The following is a 16,111-nucleotide window of genomic DNA, read 5'->3' as shown; positions in this document are numbered from 1 at the left end:
AGAAATATTTTCGTAGTAACTGATTAATATAAACAAACATACAACTGAATATTAGATTTTAAAATATAGCAAAATGAATACAACAAAACATTGATGAAATTCAGATTGGTGAAGCTGACAATGTTCGAGAGATGCAGAACAAGCAACCAGCAAAATCGGAATTCGAGTCTATTTCTATTTCTACTCTTGATAAGTTCCAACGAATCAATTCTTTACCTAAGAAAAGCCTGGGGTTTTGCCGATTCCAGTTCCTTTACGTTTCTTTTAGGCAGAATCTGTCTGTGTTTTTGCAGGCCCACGTTTTCGGCGGTCTGCATTTTTTGTTGACAAATGGACACGCCGTTGCATTGTGGGACTAATTTGTGCATAAACTTGATCCGTCGGACTCGGTTACCATTTTTGGGAATTTCCAGTAGACTTTCATGAATACACATTTTCCTCCAATTTTGGATTCGGGATAATTTGTTATGTACATGTATATATTAAGTCAGAGGTCAAAATGTAAACATTTATATGTATATTTCTTTGAGAGTATGTGGCTTTTAAGATTTCATGTACTGTTGTAGCTATATGAAGGATGGGATATTCCACCTGAGAGGGTCAATGCGTACCATATTCTGCGACGCCTTAGGTCAATGCGTACCATATTGTGTGACCCCTCAGGTCAACGTGTACCATATTCTGTGACCCCTCAGGTCAATGCGTACCATATTCTGTGACCCCCCCCCAGGTCAACACGTACCATGTTCTGGATTGTCAAGTACATGTAAGTAAACAAAACAGAATAGCCACAAGTAAATGGCAAACAAGCCAATATTTGTTAAATAACAAGTCTTCTAAAATAAATTGTTTCATAACAAAATTTAATTTCATACAATAATATTAAAGAAATGAATACATTATAAACAAGTGCTCTTAAAATTTCTGTTTTGGTTTCTTTTTCTTCTTTTTCTTTTTCGCAGAACTACTACCAGAAGCTGTTAGTGTAGTTTGGGGTTCTCCAGAAAATCCAGCAATGAGATTTTCCATTTCTTCTGCATCAGAATCATTATCAATTTCCAAGTTCTCTAATGCTGCTGTTGTCTCCCCTTCATCAAGATCTTCCATGGTCACACCAGAGGGTGCACGATTGAAAAAGTGCTTACGTACTGAAAAGATGGTAAAATCAAATATCATTATTGATAATCATAAGTATGCATAAAAGTTATTTTCCCTTCATTAATACCTTACCTCTGAATCAGAAAAAACCTTTGCCTATTTAATCTTCAGTATGACCAATTCCAGACAGTATTTGTGAAAGATGATCCATTTCTATCATAAATTTTCCTTAATCTATTAAAGACAAGTTGAACCTGTATGAATTTTGTTAAAAACATGAATATATTGTAATACTCTGACAGACTGCTATCACATAGTCACTGCATTAAGTAAGGACAATAACATCACGTATTAATGAAAAACTACTCCCATGTTTTCCTGAAATAACATTTACTGTGTAACTGGTTTGATGTCATGTGATATAAAGTACCTGCCACTTTTCTCTATCCCCTCTGTTTTATGAATGTTGTTTCATAACAAGTTTGTGTTATGTGGATTATTTTGCTCCTCATTGGGAATTAGGAGTAAATTTTGGAGACAAAAACCTACCTGGAGCACTACTTCTAATATCCCAAACCCGTAGGTCCTTCTCTCCACCAACCGCAAATACAAAAGGTGCCTCTGGACAGGCTCCCAAGCAGTGCAAGTCATTCTGTTAAAAAAGTTATTCAATATGTGGTTAAAACTTGTTAATTTAGGAACAGTTTTGTATCTCTGCTGTTTCTTTCATTGATAAAAGAACAATTTCCACCAATCAGCCATGTCTTCATACATTGTACAATACATGGGATGTTATCGTAAGATGGGTCTGTGGTTTGTTATTGTGACTGCTAACAATTGAGTATCTTTAAAGACCTCTGTTATTGGACACTTGCTTTGATCTGAAAACAAGCTGGCCAGACATTCTAATTAGACAGGGATATACCAACAAATGAAAGATAAATAAAAGGCCAACCACGGGTGTCTAACATGGCAGATGCCAATAAATTAACTACACAAGAGGCTTGGGAAGACATGCTAAATAAAACAAGAGGCCCATGGGCCTCAACGGTCACCTGATTTTTGAAATATTTCGGTAAATTTGAATGAAAGAATGAATTTCAAAACAAATAAAACAAATGATAGTCAAAAATGTGATTTCCCTATAACTATAGTAAAGTTTATCCCCTCCCATGGTGCAAACGCAAGACCCCAGGGCTAGGAAATTCACAATTATGGTAAAGCACCTTAAGACCCTTCGATCTGTGAAGAGTATTTAATTCTACCTTATTTGGGTTGTAAGAAGAATAATTTTGAAATTTCAGTTAATTTGACCCTTTTTGGCCCCACCCATCAGCCCCTGGGGGTCAGTCAGGGCCAACATGTACATCAAACTGTCATCCCAAGCTGATAAAGTTAACGAAGTTAGAATGAATTCCAATAAAAATTCAACAAATAATAGTCAAACATGTGATTTCCCTATATAAACTATAGTAAAGTTTACTCCCTCCCCAGGGGCGAACGTGAGACCCCAGGGTCATGAAATTCACAATTTTGGTAAAGCACCTTAAGACCCTTCCATCTATGAAGAGTATTTGATTCTAACATATCTGAGAGTAAAGAAGAAGATTTTTGAAATTTCAGTCAATTTGACCCTTTTTGGCCCCGCCCACCAGCCCCTGGGGGTCAACCAGGGCCAACATGTACATACCATCAAACTGTCATCCCATGCTGATAATTTGAACCAAGTTAGAATGAATTCCAATAGAAATCCAACAAATAATAGTCAAAAATGTGATTTCCCTATATAAATTATAGTAAAGTTTACCCCCTACCCAGGGGCAAACGTGAGACCCCAGGGTCATGAAATTCACAATTTTGGTAAAGCACCTTAAGACCCTTCCATCTATGAAGAGTATTTGATTCTAACATATCTCAGAGTAAAGAAGAAGATTTTTGAAATTTCAGTCAATTTGACCCTTTTTGGCCCCGCCCACCAGCCCCTGGGGGTCAACCAGGGCCAACATGTACATACCATCAAACTGTCATCCCATGCTGATAATTTGAACCAAGTTAGAATGAATTCCAATAGAAATCCAACAAATAATAGTCAAAAATGTGATTTCCCTATATAAACTATAGTAAAGTTTACCCCCTACCCAGGGGCAAACGTGAGACCCCAGGGTCATGAAATTCACAATTTTGGTAAAGCACCTTAAGACCCTTCCATCTATGAAGAGTATTTGATTCTAACATATCTGAGAGTAAAGAAGAAGATTTTTGAAATTTCAGTCAATTTGACCCTTTTAGGCCCTGCCCACCAGCCCCTGGGGGTCAACCAGGGTCAACATGTACATACCATCAAACTGTTATCCCATGCTGATAATTTGAACCAAGTTAGAATGAATTCCAATTGAAATCCAACAAATAATAGTCAAAAATGTGATTTCCCTATATAAACTATAGTAAAGTTTACCCCCTCCCCAGGGGCAAACGTGATACCCCAGGGTCATGAAATTCACAATTTTGGCAAAGCACCTTAAGACCCTTCCATCTATGAAGAGTATTTGATTCTAACATATCTGAGAGTAGAGAAGAAGATTTTTGAAATTTTTGAAATTTTAGTCAATTTGACCCTTTTTGGCCCCGCCCACCAGCCCCTGGGGGTCAACTAGGGCCAACATGTACATACCATCAAACTGTCATCCCATGCTGATAATTTAATACAAGTTAGAATGAATTCCAATAGAAATCCAACAAATAATAGTCAAAAATGTGATTTCCCTATATAAACTATAGTAAAGTTTACCCCCTCCCCAGGGGCAAACGTGAGACCCCAGGGTCATGAAATTCACAATTTTGGTAAAGCACCTTAAGACCCTTTCATCTATGAAGAGTGTTTGATTCCACCTTATCTGTGAGTAGAGAAGAAGATTTTTGAAGTTTTAGTCAATTTGACCCTTTTTGGCCCCGCCCCTCAGGCCCCTGGGGGATGGGGACCATATAATTCACAATTTTAGTTGAACTTTAGCCATAGAAGCTCCCTGCCAAATTTCATTGAATTTGGTTCAGTGGTTTTGGAGAAGAAGTTGAAAATGTAAATTGTTTACGGACGGACGACGCACGACGGACGACGACGGACAAAAGGCGATAAGAATAGGTCACTTGAGACTTTGTCTCAGGTGACCTAAAAACTAGCACAGTACATAGACACCAAAACTGTCTTATAGGTAGCTTTTTCTCTTAACTACAAAATGTAGGCTTGAACATTGATGTCTATAAGTTTACTGGTGTGAGATTCTGTTATCTCACCCTATAATTTAAAGACAAGCTATATGTGTGGTTCCCACATTCTCAACAAAAGCTGAGGGGGAAGATTCTTCAGTTGACAAACACGAGGCTTGCCCAGTATTTGGCAGCTTAAGAATATGACACAGGGGGTTGAGATCCCCCTGTCTCATCCCCAATGGGGTGAAAGATTCCATTAGTCTTTTTCTCCATCTGAAAATGGGATGTGCCTGAGAAATTATTTCCCTTTCTGATGAACTTACCAGTTTTAGATCTTTCTCTAGAACTAACGAGGGTTTGTTGTCTAGGACATCCCACACCTTGAGAGTCTGGTCGGGAGATACTGTGGATAGCAGGCCTTTAACACTGCTGCTTAGTGCCAGTCCTACACAGACAAAATACATGTACTAATATAAAGTCACAGCATATAGTGGATAATGAACCAGTGTGATCATTGAAGAGGCAGTGTATATTTATATTTATTGTATAAATCATGTTTATGTCTCTATAATCCAATGTCTAGTAATGATCCTCTGTAATAAAGTTGACAGCTGATCACAGGAACACATAACCATGGTTATGGTACGGTATAAATACATCAGGAATAATTTTGATCGACTGATGTCCTCCATTGAGGCACAATAAACTGTTACAATAATGACATTTTGGGTCAGAAAGTAGAGAATGTCAATGGTACAAGTAGATCAGAATATAAACTGGTGCTTTGAACAGAATAACTAAAGTGTACAGGAGCCCATAAAACGGAATACAATAAATACCTGTAACTGCCTTGTTATGAGCGGAGAGAGTATACAGAGGTTTATCTGTGCGCGAGTCCAGGTAGTACACTCTCCCTGAATCTGTACTGGCCTACAATGATATGTCAGATGCATAACCATAAGAGAAACTTGGAGAAAAATTGAAACCACTGAATACCAATGAAATACAGGAAAATATTTTAAATAAGACATGATGTAATTTATACATGCCACGGGTATTAAAAACTTTATATCATGTACAGTTATTTTAGATACATGTATGTATTTACTTGTAAATTGAAAATTTAATCTGACAATTATAGTATAAATGTGGATATGTATATGATATTAGAAGATATAATAGTTTTCATGATTCAGAAGGTCTTTCCTTTAATATAAAAACAATTCATTCATTTTGATCGTAATTTAACATGTATATTTACTAGAATAATTTCAACCATGGGATCTCAACGTTTGGGTAAAATTCTTAAGCTGACAAACGCTAATCAACCCTGGTATTTGTCAATGTAAGCATCCTCCTCCTGGAGTTGAAATCCCAGTGTCTCACTCAAAAAGGGTGTGAACATTTCTATTAATCTTTACTGGTACCATCAAATTAGAATATACTAAAAATGCTGTACCAATCAATGGTAGATGCTGTGGATACGTACAAAGAAGTTGAGAGGCGAAAACGAGTCCCAGATAACCCTCTCTATTTCACCATCCAGACTCCAGCTTTTGAATGTGTCGTTAGGACTCCGGCAGTCGTACACCTTTACTGTGCTGAGAACAACATGAGGACAATTCACATGAATTCAAACAAGTTTTAATTAAGAGTCATAAAATCTGTGTAATTTAGTATGTAATCTCCTCATCAGAAAGCACTGCGTCATTAAACAATGCACTGACATTTATGTTTTCTTAACTAAATGTTCTTATTTCATATAATACAAAGTTGGAAATTCACTCGAGGAACAGCATTCTATAGGATTGTTTGTTAGTGAAAGTCCTCTTAATTATGATAACATGAGAACCCATAACATTTTGAAGGTGGGTATCGATCCCATGACAGCCTTCTTGAATATGTCAACCAAGCCATCCATTAATGGAAGTTTCACCATCCATTCAGGAGGAGTAGCAATAACAGAAAGTATTAAACAGAGGACTAACAGTGAAATAAGTAATGTCAGTAAGGAACCATCGGTAACAACAGGCCACTTGTTCGGCTACGTAAAACAGATTTCTGGACACAGGTTTGACTTACTTGTCAAATGAGCCAGACAACAGGGACTGGGATTCCACTGGATGCCATTTCACACTCTGGACCTGAAAACCAAAATTAATGTAAATGGAAAACAAGCAATAACAAAACAATAAAGCTCATCTGAAGGTTTATTCAAGATTAAATTTTTCATCAGTTATTTGAAATATTGAAACAGACTATAATATTCACTCCTACAATCAAACGGAGAGACACTCGTGTAAAAATGGTCTATATGCAGGTATACAATAAATATATAATAACTACTGACAAAGCAGACAATTTCCTTTACCTTTTCTTTGTGACGTGTTATAGATGTGACAATTTTTCCTTCATTCAAGTCCCACAATCCCACAGTAAAGTCTGCAGATGCACTAGCTAGGACATTTCTGTGAAGCAATGACATTGGAGTAAGAAAAAGGAACAACTTTAAAATATGAAACTACAATATTAGGCAAGTAAGTGTAGAATTTTCTGTCATACTTTAAATGAATTGTGCACTGGCAAATCAATTATAATCCTGTCATATATTTTGCATTATAACACCTGACATTGGAGCACCTTTAAAGTCACATAACACACCTGAGCATACAGTAGTCTGACAAAGAAGTTTGTTGATTTGGTATACAGTTCACTGACAATTTAACAAATAAACTGCATTTGACTGGCAATATAATCCTTACCTTACATTGGAGTTCCAGGACAAGTCCAGTACAGAGTCAGTGTGACCAACTACTCCTTTCTATTGATAGAAATATTAAAATAACAAAGCATACATTCATTTTCTACAGGTATTTACTGATTAACATAACAATTGCCATTTTATACACTTTACACTAAGTTTTCCTTTACAGTGGATCACCAGACAAATAAAGTGTGTTTTATCTTTATCTACAGGCCTGAGGAAAAATATATAGTTAGCAAGGCATGCACATTACAACAGTGTGCATCTTTCTACTTCAATAACATGCGGCTACTGTTAACTGATCATGTGATGTTGTATATAATTAACATGTACATACCGTCTTTTTCTTCTTTTTCTTGGAAAGTTTACTTCCCAGCATGGCGACTGGCTCTAGGGAGTCTACTACATCCAGGTCCCAGATCTCTATCACAGGGTCCATGGTTCCAACCGCAACAAAATTACCTGTAAAAACAAACTTAATTATATGCTCTAAAACATACTCGAAAACATCTGCAAGGTATGAATGCCCTACAGAGATTTTGATGTTATTTACAAACATATGTTCTGAATGGTAAGACACCAACTGATTCGGAACAAGACAGGATATATTGTGTCCGTAAAAAATGACCTTTTACCTCTAAACCTCGACTTATGACAACCAGAATTGGATCACATGTAGAACTTGATGTTATATTATGATGTAGATATGAACCAAATCTTCAAATTCTCAAGATATGATATTGTTGAGCAAAAGTGTGTCTTGTGCAAAGGGGTCAAAGGTGAACTTTCACACTTTAATCCTTCTCCAAAGACCACCAGAATGTCATTAGGTGTAGAACTTAATATTATGAAGGCTTTATATACAAAGACTGGGAAAACAACACCAATTTTCTTTATAAGTAGGATCTGGATTTTAACAGGTAAAATGACTGTGATCAATTATCTCAGCTATGGTAGAAAACAGGGATCTCGATGAGTCCAGATTTACCGTAATTTTCTGTGTACTGGCCTTTAATTGCTTCACAGTATCAATTTAATATTGTAACTATGGCTATAGTAACAACTACACATACCTGTTTCCTGATCACAAATATCGTAGTTGAGCCATTCCACACACAAGGGGAAATGTAGATAGGATGATGTCATGGTGAATATATAGGTTACCAAACTCCTCATTATAAACTGTAAACAAAACACAACTACGATAATTCTGTAACTAATTGTACCTTGTCAGTGAATTAGCAGAAAATATGGATTTTAATGTGGAAAATATATGCAAAACACATGAATATTTTAAAAGAAAACTGATAAAACTGTTCGTGGAAAACTACATGAAACCATGGCTCTGTTACCGACTTCTGGAAAGTAAATACTGTTTTTTTGAAAAGATCTTTAACATATTGCAAAAATTAATGAACATGAAGGAAAATGTAGAGAAAGAAGCAGTATTGTCCTTACTATAGACATCTAGATTACACGATTCCTCTGTTGCCTTGCCGACCACCAGCATATTGTCTGTGTTCTTGATCTCATATTCTTCATCATCACTGTCTTTCTACAAACATATCACCATAACATGGAAACACCAATGATGAAGAAAAGAACATTTTTTTAACTCATACCCTGTCAAGTTTTTGAACTCATGATCTAGCGAAGACATATCTGAATCTGCTACCACTGAGTCAAAGTGAAATCTCAAGCACGAATCCAAAAATTGATTTCCATTGTCATTTTTTGTATGTATATATTCTATGTCAATTATTATCATATACACTAATAAATAAAAAAATCTACATGAAAGAAATCAAATTAAGCTCCTTCAAATCACATGTTCAAATTATTGCAGTAAATTACGACAATATATTACCGATAAGATTTATTTTATCTACAGTTCATGATAGTTGTCCTGGCTCTGATTGATTATCTAGTCTACAAGTGATGATTGATATCTTGTGAGCCTTATATTGAAGGAGGTACTCAAGGATGTTCTTTTTAAGTCCTACTATTCTCTGACTATATAGGGCCGTGTACCAAAGGACTGGCCTCATTTGGTGACTTTATATTGACGAGGTAGCACAGTAAACAAGAAAAGTGGATTTTGCAAAATGGACAAAGCGGTAAAAGAGCAGTGATACAATATTTGCATAAAAAAAGGTTTAACAACTAAGGATATCTGTAATGATATGGTAGCAACACTAGCGAAAGATGCTTCTTCCTGTGTTACAGTGAAAAGGTGGGTGGCGGAATTAAAGCCCAGCCGACAGCGCCTTGAAGATGACCCTCGTCCTAGAAGGCCTGTCAATGTTACAACCCCAGAAATGGTCAATAAAGTTCATGATATTGTTATGACTGACAGACCAGACAGAGGAAGGTATACAGCCAGTAGAGTTGGTATTTCACAGGAAAGAGTACTTTCCATTCTGACGGAGGATCTTGCTATGAGAAAGCTTTCGACCCGATGGTACCAAGACTTCTGACAGTTGATCAGAAGCACACCTGGTGCATATTATCGCATGCTAGTCTTAACCTTTTTGAGGAAGATCCTGCCAACTTTCTTCAGAAATTTGTCAGAATGGATGAAACATGGGTCCATCAAGGTTATGGCCTCAGTTTTCTGGGATGCAGATGGTATTCTACTGATAGATTATCTTCAAAGGGACAAATAATTAATATTCACTTTTGAGGCAGAAGGAAAATGTTAAACTTAATTGCTGCGTAAAGCTCACTAAAGGTCTGTTATTCCATCAGGACAATGCTCCTGTTCACAAGTCTGTCATTGCCATGGCTGCCATTCACGATTGTGGCTTTAAATTGATTGTGCATCCTCCTTATTCGTCTGATCTAGCTTCATCAGTCTTTCATCTATTTCCAAAACTGAAAACAGCTATATCAGGCACCCACTTTCATGATGACGTCATACACACAGTGGATGACTTCCAGAACATCCAAGAAAAGGAGTTCTATAAAAGTGGTATTGAGGCTCTTAAACATCGCTGACAAATTAAAAGTGCATAGATACTAGTACTGAAGGAGATTATGTTGAAAAATAATACAATATGTCCAGCGAAATTCAAATCCTTCAATATGAGACTCACAACATACCCATCAGCCCTCATAATCTGCAGGTGGTCACAATATCATATTACATTTAGTTCATAGACATGCAAAAATATTATACAACAAAAAGATTGTATGTACACATTTACTTAAAGGGACATCACGGTAAACCAAGTTTTATTTTGTATTTTTTCATATTATTGGGTATATCTTTAAAAAAAATATCCTTATGAACAATAACCATTCGAAATTGATGATATATGTATATAAAAAACATCAATTATTAATTATAAAAAGGTTATCACAATTCGTTGATCAATAGTCTGAATATGCAAATTTTGTGACATATACGATAACACGCATGCGCAAAACACACTAAAACACCTGAAAACAAAAATGGCTTCCAATGTGAATCGACTGCGGTTGAAAACGATAACAGCTTCCGCAATGAAGAGAATAATTGGAAAATGGGTCAAACACAATCCTAGAATTAAACTGGGGAAGCAGTACAATACAGTTCAAACATGAAAACAGCAGTACGTAATACGGACGCTGCTCGTATTCTGCTTGATTGCTGGATAGTAGGTCATGACAATCTCGGTAATATTTACACAAACTCGGTAATATTTATACAGTCTGTACCAGTACATCGCTACTGTCACTATACTATATGTACAGACCTGCCAACCTTTCAAATTCAAAAATAGTAATTTGGCCCATTTTTGAGCAAAAAAAGAGTAATTCTTAACAATTCTTGCCAAATCTATTGCATCAAAAAGAGTAATTTGCTACTATTTCGAGAGAAAAAAGAGTAACGACCACCACAAAATAGTAAAGATTACTATAAAATAGTAGTAGTTGGCAGGTCTGTATGTACGGTGTTTACACTTATTTACACATAAATATATGTGCCGGAATATATACAGAACGTGTTATTTAACATTTAAACCACTGTATAATATTGTTGTCTAACTAATCCAATTCGCCTTGTAAACTATCGTGTTTGTGTTGCCTCGATTTCAAAACAGTTACGTGATGATTTAAAAATAATTTCCGCGCTAAATTTAGAGGGGGATTCCCAACTAAATCAAGTGGTCAAGCTGGACATGAGGATCGACTGTGAACATTGGGACAGCACAGAAATATAACTGGAAAGGAACAAAACATGTACATTCATTGAAAATTACAACGTTTTTACCGTGATGTCCCTTTAATCACATGTCTAATATGATAAGGTGCTGTGTTTTACATGTAAATGATATCAGCTTTCACATTTTTATTGTACTGGGGTAATTATATTTTATCTGGTGAGAACATAACTTACTTCATCGTTGAGTGTGATGTAGGGATCATCATCATTGCTTGTGTAGTACACCAAGTTACCCAGGCCTTTAAGGGGATTATGTGCTATAAGAGAACATATAGAGATATTGTCATCAATATGATTATACAACATAATCTTATTTAAATATATGATATGAACAATATCTAAAGTTTCGCTAAAACTATCCATTGATGAGGTCCGTAAACCTTAATCCAATATGTTGTTGAGAAAGTAATGAATGCAATCTTACTATGTAGTATGGTACCTGACTGGCAGAGAAATATTTTCATATTTTTGATGTTTTAATAAATTAATATCAATTCTAAACAATTTCAGAACAAACTTTCTATTAAGTTTATGTGTGTTTGGAAAACTGCCAAATTTGCCACCTTCAACTTCCACACTACATATAAATCTATTGATAGTATGTTTTAAGTATAAGTTAAATTAGTGACAGAGCTTGCAAGAAAATCGCCTTATTACATGTAATGCCAATAAACTTTTAATATAAAACATCGGATTACCATCTCCATCATTGTCATCATCATAATCCTCTAATCCATATCTGTCCACTATATCATCAACCTCCATTTCTTCATTGTCTTGATGTTTCTTCTTCTTCTCTATTTTTGCTGTCTTTAACGTCTTCCCTCCCGTAGCTCCTTCAGTCTCTTCCTCCTCTTCTGATGTATCTGATTGCTCATCTTCCTCTAATTCTCTATTAAATAAGAAATATCGAAATTATTTTATCTCTATCAATCTGATCAAAGGACGTCATCCCATAGATGTCAGGAAAAGTTGGTGATCAAAGGACGTCCTCCCATAGATGTCAGGAAAAGTTGGTGATCACAGGACGTCCTCCCATAGATGTCAGGAAAAGTTGGTGATCACAGGACGTCCTCCCATAGATGTCAGGAAAAGTTGGTGATCACAGGACGTCCTCCCATAGATGTTAGACTAAGTTGTGATCACAAAATATCCTCCCATACATAAAAGAATAAGTTGGTGATCACAAGATATCCTTCCATTAATGTTAGAATAAGTTGGTGATCACAAAATATCCTCCCATCAGAATAAGGTAGTGATCACAAGATATCTTCCCATACATGTTAGAATAAGCCAGACCTTATCTAGTCCCAAATTTTAAACATAAAAGTACATGTAAACTTATTTTAGTATAATACACTTATCTATGGTCTATACATCAAATTAATGTTAATTTATTGGGGTTTGGGACCAAACAACAATGCAAAATCATTTAAGATCTGTCATATCTTCAGTTCAGGAACTCTTAATATTTCAATTAAGGACATTTCACAAACTTAAGGTTTGTTCAAATTTACAAAGGTAGTGACACTTCACCTTCCATCTTATCAACACTAATGCGAAGTCCTGCATATAATACCTGGTAAAGTCTTCAGATAATTTAATGCATATATATGTAGGAACTATTTCAAAACTATTCTTGGTTACATTTAAGTACATTTTGTATATCAATCCTTTCTTACATGACTCCATGAATTTACTATTTAATTAATCAAGATATAGTAGAAAAGAATCACATTAGACAAAAGAGACTAACATAGAATTAGCCAGCAGTCTGTTTTATCGACCACCAATACAATATACTGGAATTATAGCCAACAGTCTGTTTATCAACCACCAATACAATATACTGGAATTAGCCAACAGTCTGTTTTATCGACCACCAATACAATCCGCTGGAATTGTAGCCAGCAGTCTGTTTTATCGACCACCAATACAATCTACTGGAATTAGCCAACAGTCTGTTTATCAACCACTAATACAATCCGCTGGAATTATAGCCAGCAGTCTGTTTTATCGACCACCAATACAATCTACTGGAATTAGCCAACAGTCTGTTTATCAACCACTAATACAATCCGCTGGAATTGTAGCCAGCAGTCTGTTTTATCGACCACCAATACAATCTACTGGAATTAGCCAACAGTCTGTTTATCAACCACTAATACAATCCGCTGGAATTATAGCCAGCAGTCTGTTTTATCGACCACCAATACAATCTACTGGAATTAGCCAACAGTCTGTTTATCAACCACTAATACAATCCGCTGGAATTGTAGCCAGCAGTCTGTTTTATCGACCACCAATACAATCTACTGGAATTAGCCAACAGTCTGTTTATCAACCACTAATACAATCCGCTGGAATTATAGCCAGCAGTCTGTTTTATCGACCACCAATACAATCTACTGGAATTATAACGAACAGTCTGTTTTATCGACCACCAATACAATCCGCTGGAATTATAGCCAGCAGTCTGTTTTATCGACCACCAATACAATCTACTGGAATTATAACGAACAGTCTGTTTTATCGACCACCAATATAATCTACTGGAATTATAACCAGCAGTCTGTTTTATCGACCACCAATACAATCTACTGGAATTATAACGAACAGTCTGTTTTATCGACCACCAATATAATCTACTGGAATTATAACCAGCAGTCTGTTTTATCGACCACCAATACAATCTACTTACTCTCTCGTTTCTTCTATGATTCTTTTCAGGTCGTCCTTCTCCAATTTTACCTGTTAACATAGATACACATGTCTTCATCTTACAAGTAAAATAAAAATAGGCAACCATTGGAAAAATATTTTATAGACTACTTAATTGGAGAATGTTGGTCTGTTGGTAGGTCACTAGGGCTACAGTACAAGATAGCGAGTCACCAGAAGCCCGAGTCAAGACATAGACACTAATGTTTTATCCCTGAACAAAATACTTGACTCGTGTGTTAATGATTGTGTGATAGGGTACCTAAGTTTCTACCACAGGGGCATGTCAAAAAAATAACAAAAAAACAGTCAGAAATACCTATTTGTCAATATATATAGGTATTTCCGACTTTTTTTTAAATATAAAATTGGACATGCCCCTGTGGTAGGTGCTTAGACACACATGTAGGTAAATATTATAAACTAAAGACATTTAATGGTCATTTCCCAGCTTGTTGAAATCCTTCTGTAGGTTCCGGACATTTAAAAGATGATTGCAATATATATCATCAAACAAAATTTGTACTGTTGAAATGTAAAACTATTTTGGAAAATGATACACGAACCTCAAAATATATGGGGCGCCGTTTTACTATTTATTCCCATTTGGTGATATCACCTATTCGAATAGGTGATATCACCAATTCATTTTTCAAATAAGTGATATCCCCTATTTGAATAGGTGAAATCACTTTAACGAATAGGTGATATCACTTATTTGAATAGGTGATATCACTCATTCGAATAGGTGATATCACCAATTGGAATAGGTGATATCACTTAAAAATATTCTTAAGTGAAATCACCTATACGAATAGGTGATATCACTTATGAAATTTTATAAGTGATATCATCTATTCGAATTGGTGATATCACCTATTCAAATGAGCGATATCACCTATTCGTTTCATTTAGTGATATCACCTATTTGAATGAGTAATATCACCTATTCGTTTCATTAAGTGATATCGCCTATTCGAATAGGTGATATCACTTATAAAATTTGGAAAACTGTATTCTCCCCAATTCCATCATGTGTAACATGCATATATATATATGTCGCAGTGAATATATTGATTCTAAAGTGATATCACTTATTCGAATAGGTGATATCACTTATGAAATTTTATAAATGATATCACCTATTCGAATAGGTGATATCACCTATTCGATCCATTAAGTGATATCACCTATTCGTTTCAATAAGTGATATCACCTATTCGAATGAGTGATATCACCTATTCGAATGGGCGATATCACTTAATGAAACGAATAGGCGATATCACTTATTCGAATAGGTGCTATCACTCATTCGAATAGGTGATATCACTTTAAAAAGTTCTTTATTTGAATAGGTGATATCGCCAAATGGGAATATAAATAGTAAAACGGCGCCCCATAAAAATAGACTAAAACTAAGACCCGATATTAGACCTAGAGTTAATTTCTGAAATGACATACATGTACTAAATCTAACCACGAAGCTCTCCTCGATAGTGCGCAATGACGGATACAGCACAGTACAGACTCACTCAGTACTAGCCCGAGTTTCCTCTGGTCCAGTGACACCATGTCTGGTGTAGGGGAAAATATACTTTATCGTCTATCACGTGTTACTTACTTTCTCTGGACTTGTTTTAGCGACACCTCGCTTCACCCACGTCAGACATGGTATGATACTCATGTTCCTGTATTTCAAGATGACGCAACGCAGAAATCGTGTTACTTTCGAAGAGACGCGATTGTAAAGGAAAACATCACGATCATAAGTAATCAACACATGTGCGCCTTATTTCCGGAAATGCTCACAGAGTTGTCTCCCTTGTGTGAAAGAGGCTCCCCAAGGGTTAGCAAAAAATAAATAGATACAATTTTGAATATAGGCCTATATTGTCATCGGATAACAATTTGAAAATATTTTAAATACATGTATTACGGTAAAAATATAGTAGAATTGAAATTCCAATATGAAATCGATGATATGAGGGTATGACTTAAAAGCATATTGATTTTCTCCATTCTCTGTAGGAGTTACCTCCCTTAGAGCCTAGTATTTTCTTTTAAATAATGCTAATCCCTGACAAATACAGCTTAACTCAGTCTCTATCTTTGAA

The 16,111-nt window shown here is 35.7% G+C and overlaps 1 protein-coding gene across 1 annotated transcript; it reads right to left on the bottom strand.

Annotated features, from left to right (window-relative positions):
• Positions 1-846: 846 nt before the first annotated feature.
• LOC117328145 (periodic tryptophan protein 1 homolog) lies at positions 847-15,819 on the bottom strand. The gene is given in 16 exon segments (XM_033885538.1): positions 847-1,148; positions 1,648-1,750; positions 4,629-4,750; positions 5,145-5,235; positions 5,795-5,906; positions 6,388-6,449; positions 6,677-6,773; positions 7,068-7,126; positions 7,407-7,531; positions 8,143-8,194; positions 8,196-8,251; positions 8,528-8,624; positions 11,451-11,533; positions 11,975-12,168; positions 13,978-14,027; positions 15,619-15,819. Coding segments are annotated over 16 exon segments (1,599 nt in total). The 5' UTR covers positions 15,682-15,819; the 3' UTR covers positions 847-915.
• Between the last annotated feature and the right edge of the window lie 292 nt (positions 15,820-16,111).

This window comes from Pecten maximus, chromosome 5 (assembly GCF_902652985.1).
Source record: "Pecten maximus chromosome 5, xPecMax1.1, whole genome shotgun sequence".
Lineage (NCBI taxonomy): Eukaryota > Metazoa > Mollusca > Bivalvia > Pectinida > Pectinidae > Pecten > Pecten maximus.
Note: the sequence above shows the minus strand (reverse complement) of the source record. Positions and strands in the feature narration are given on the sequence as shown.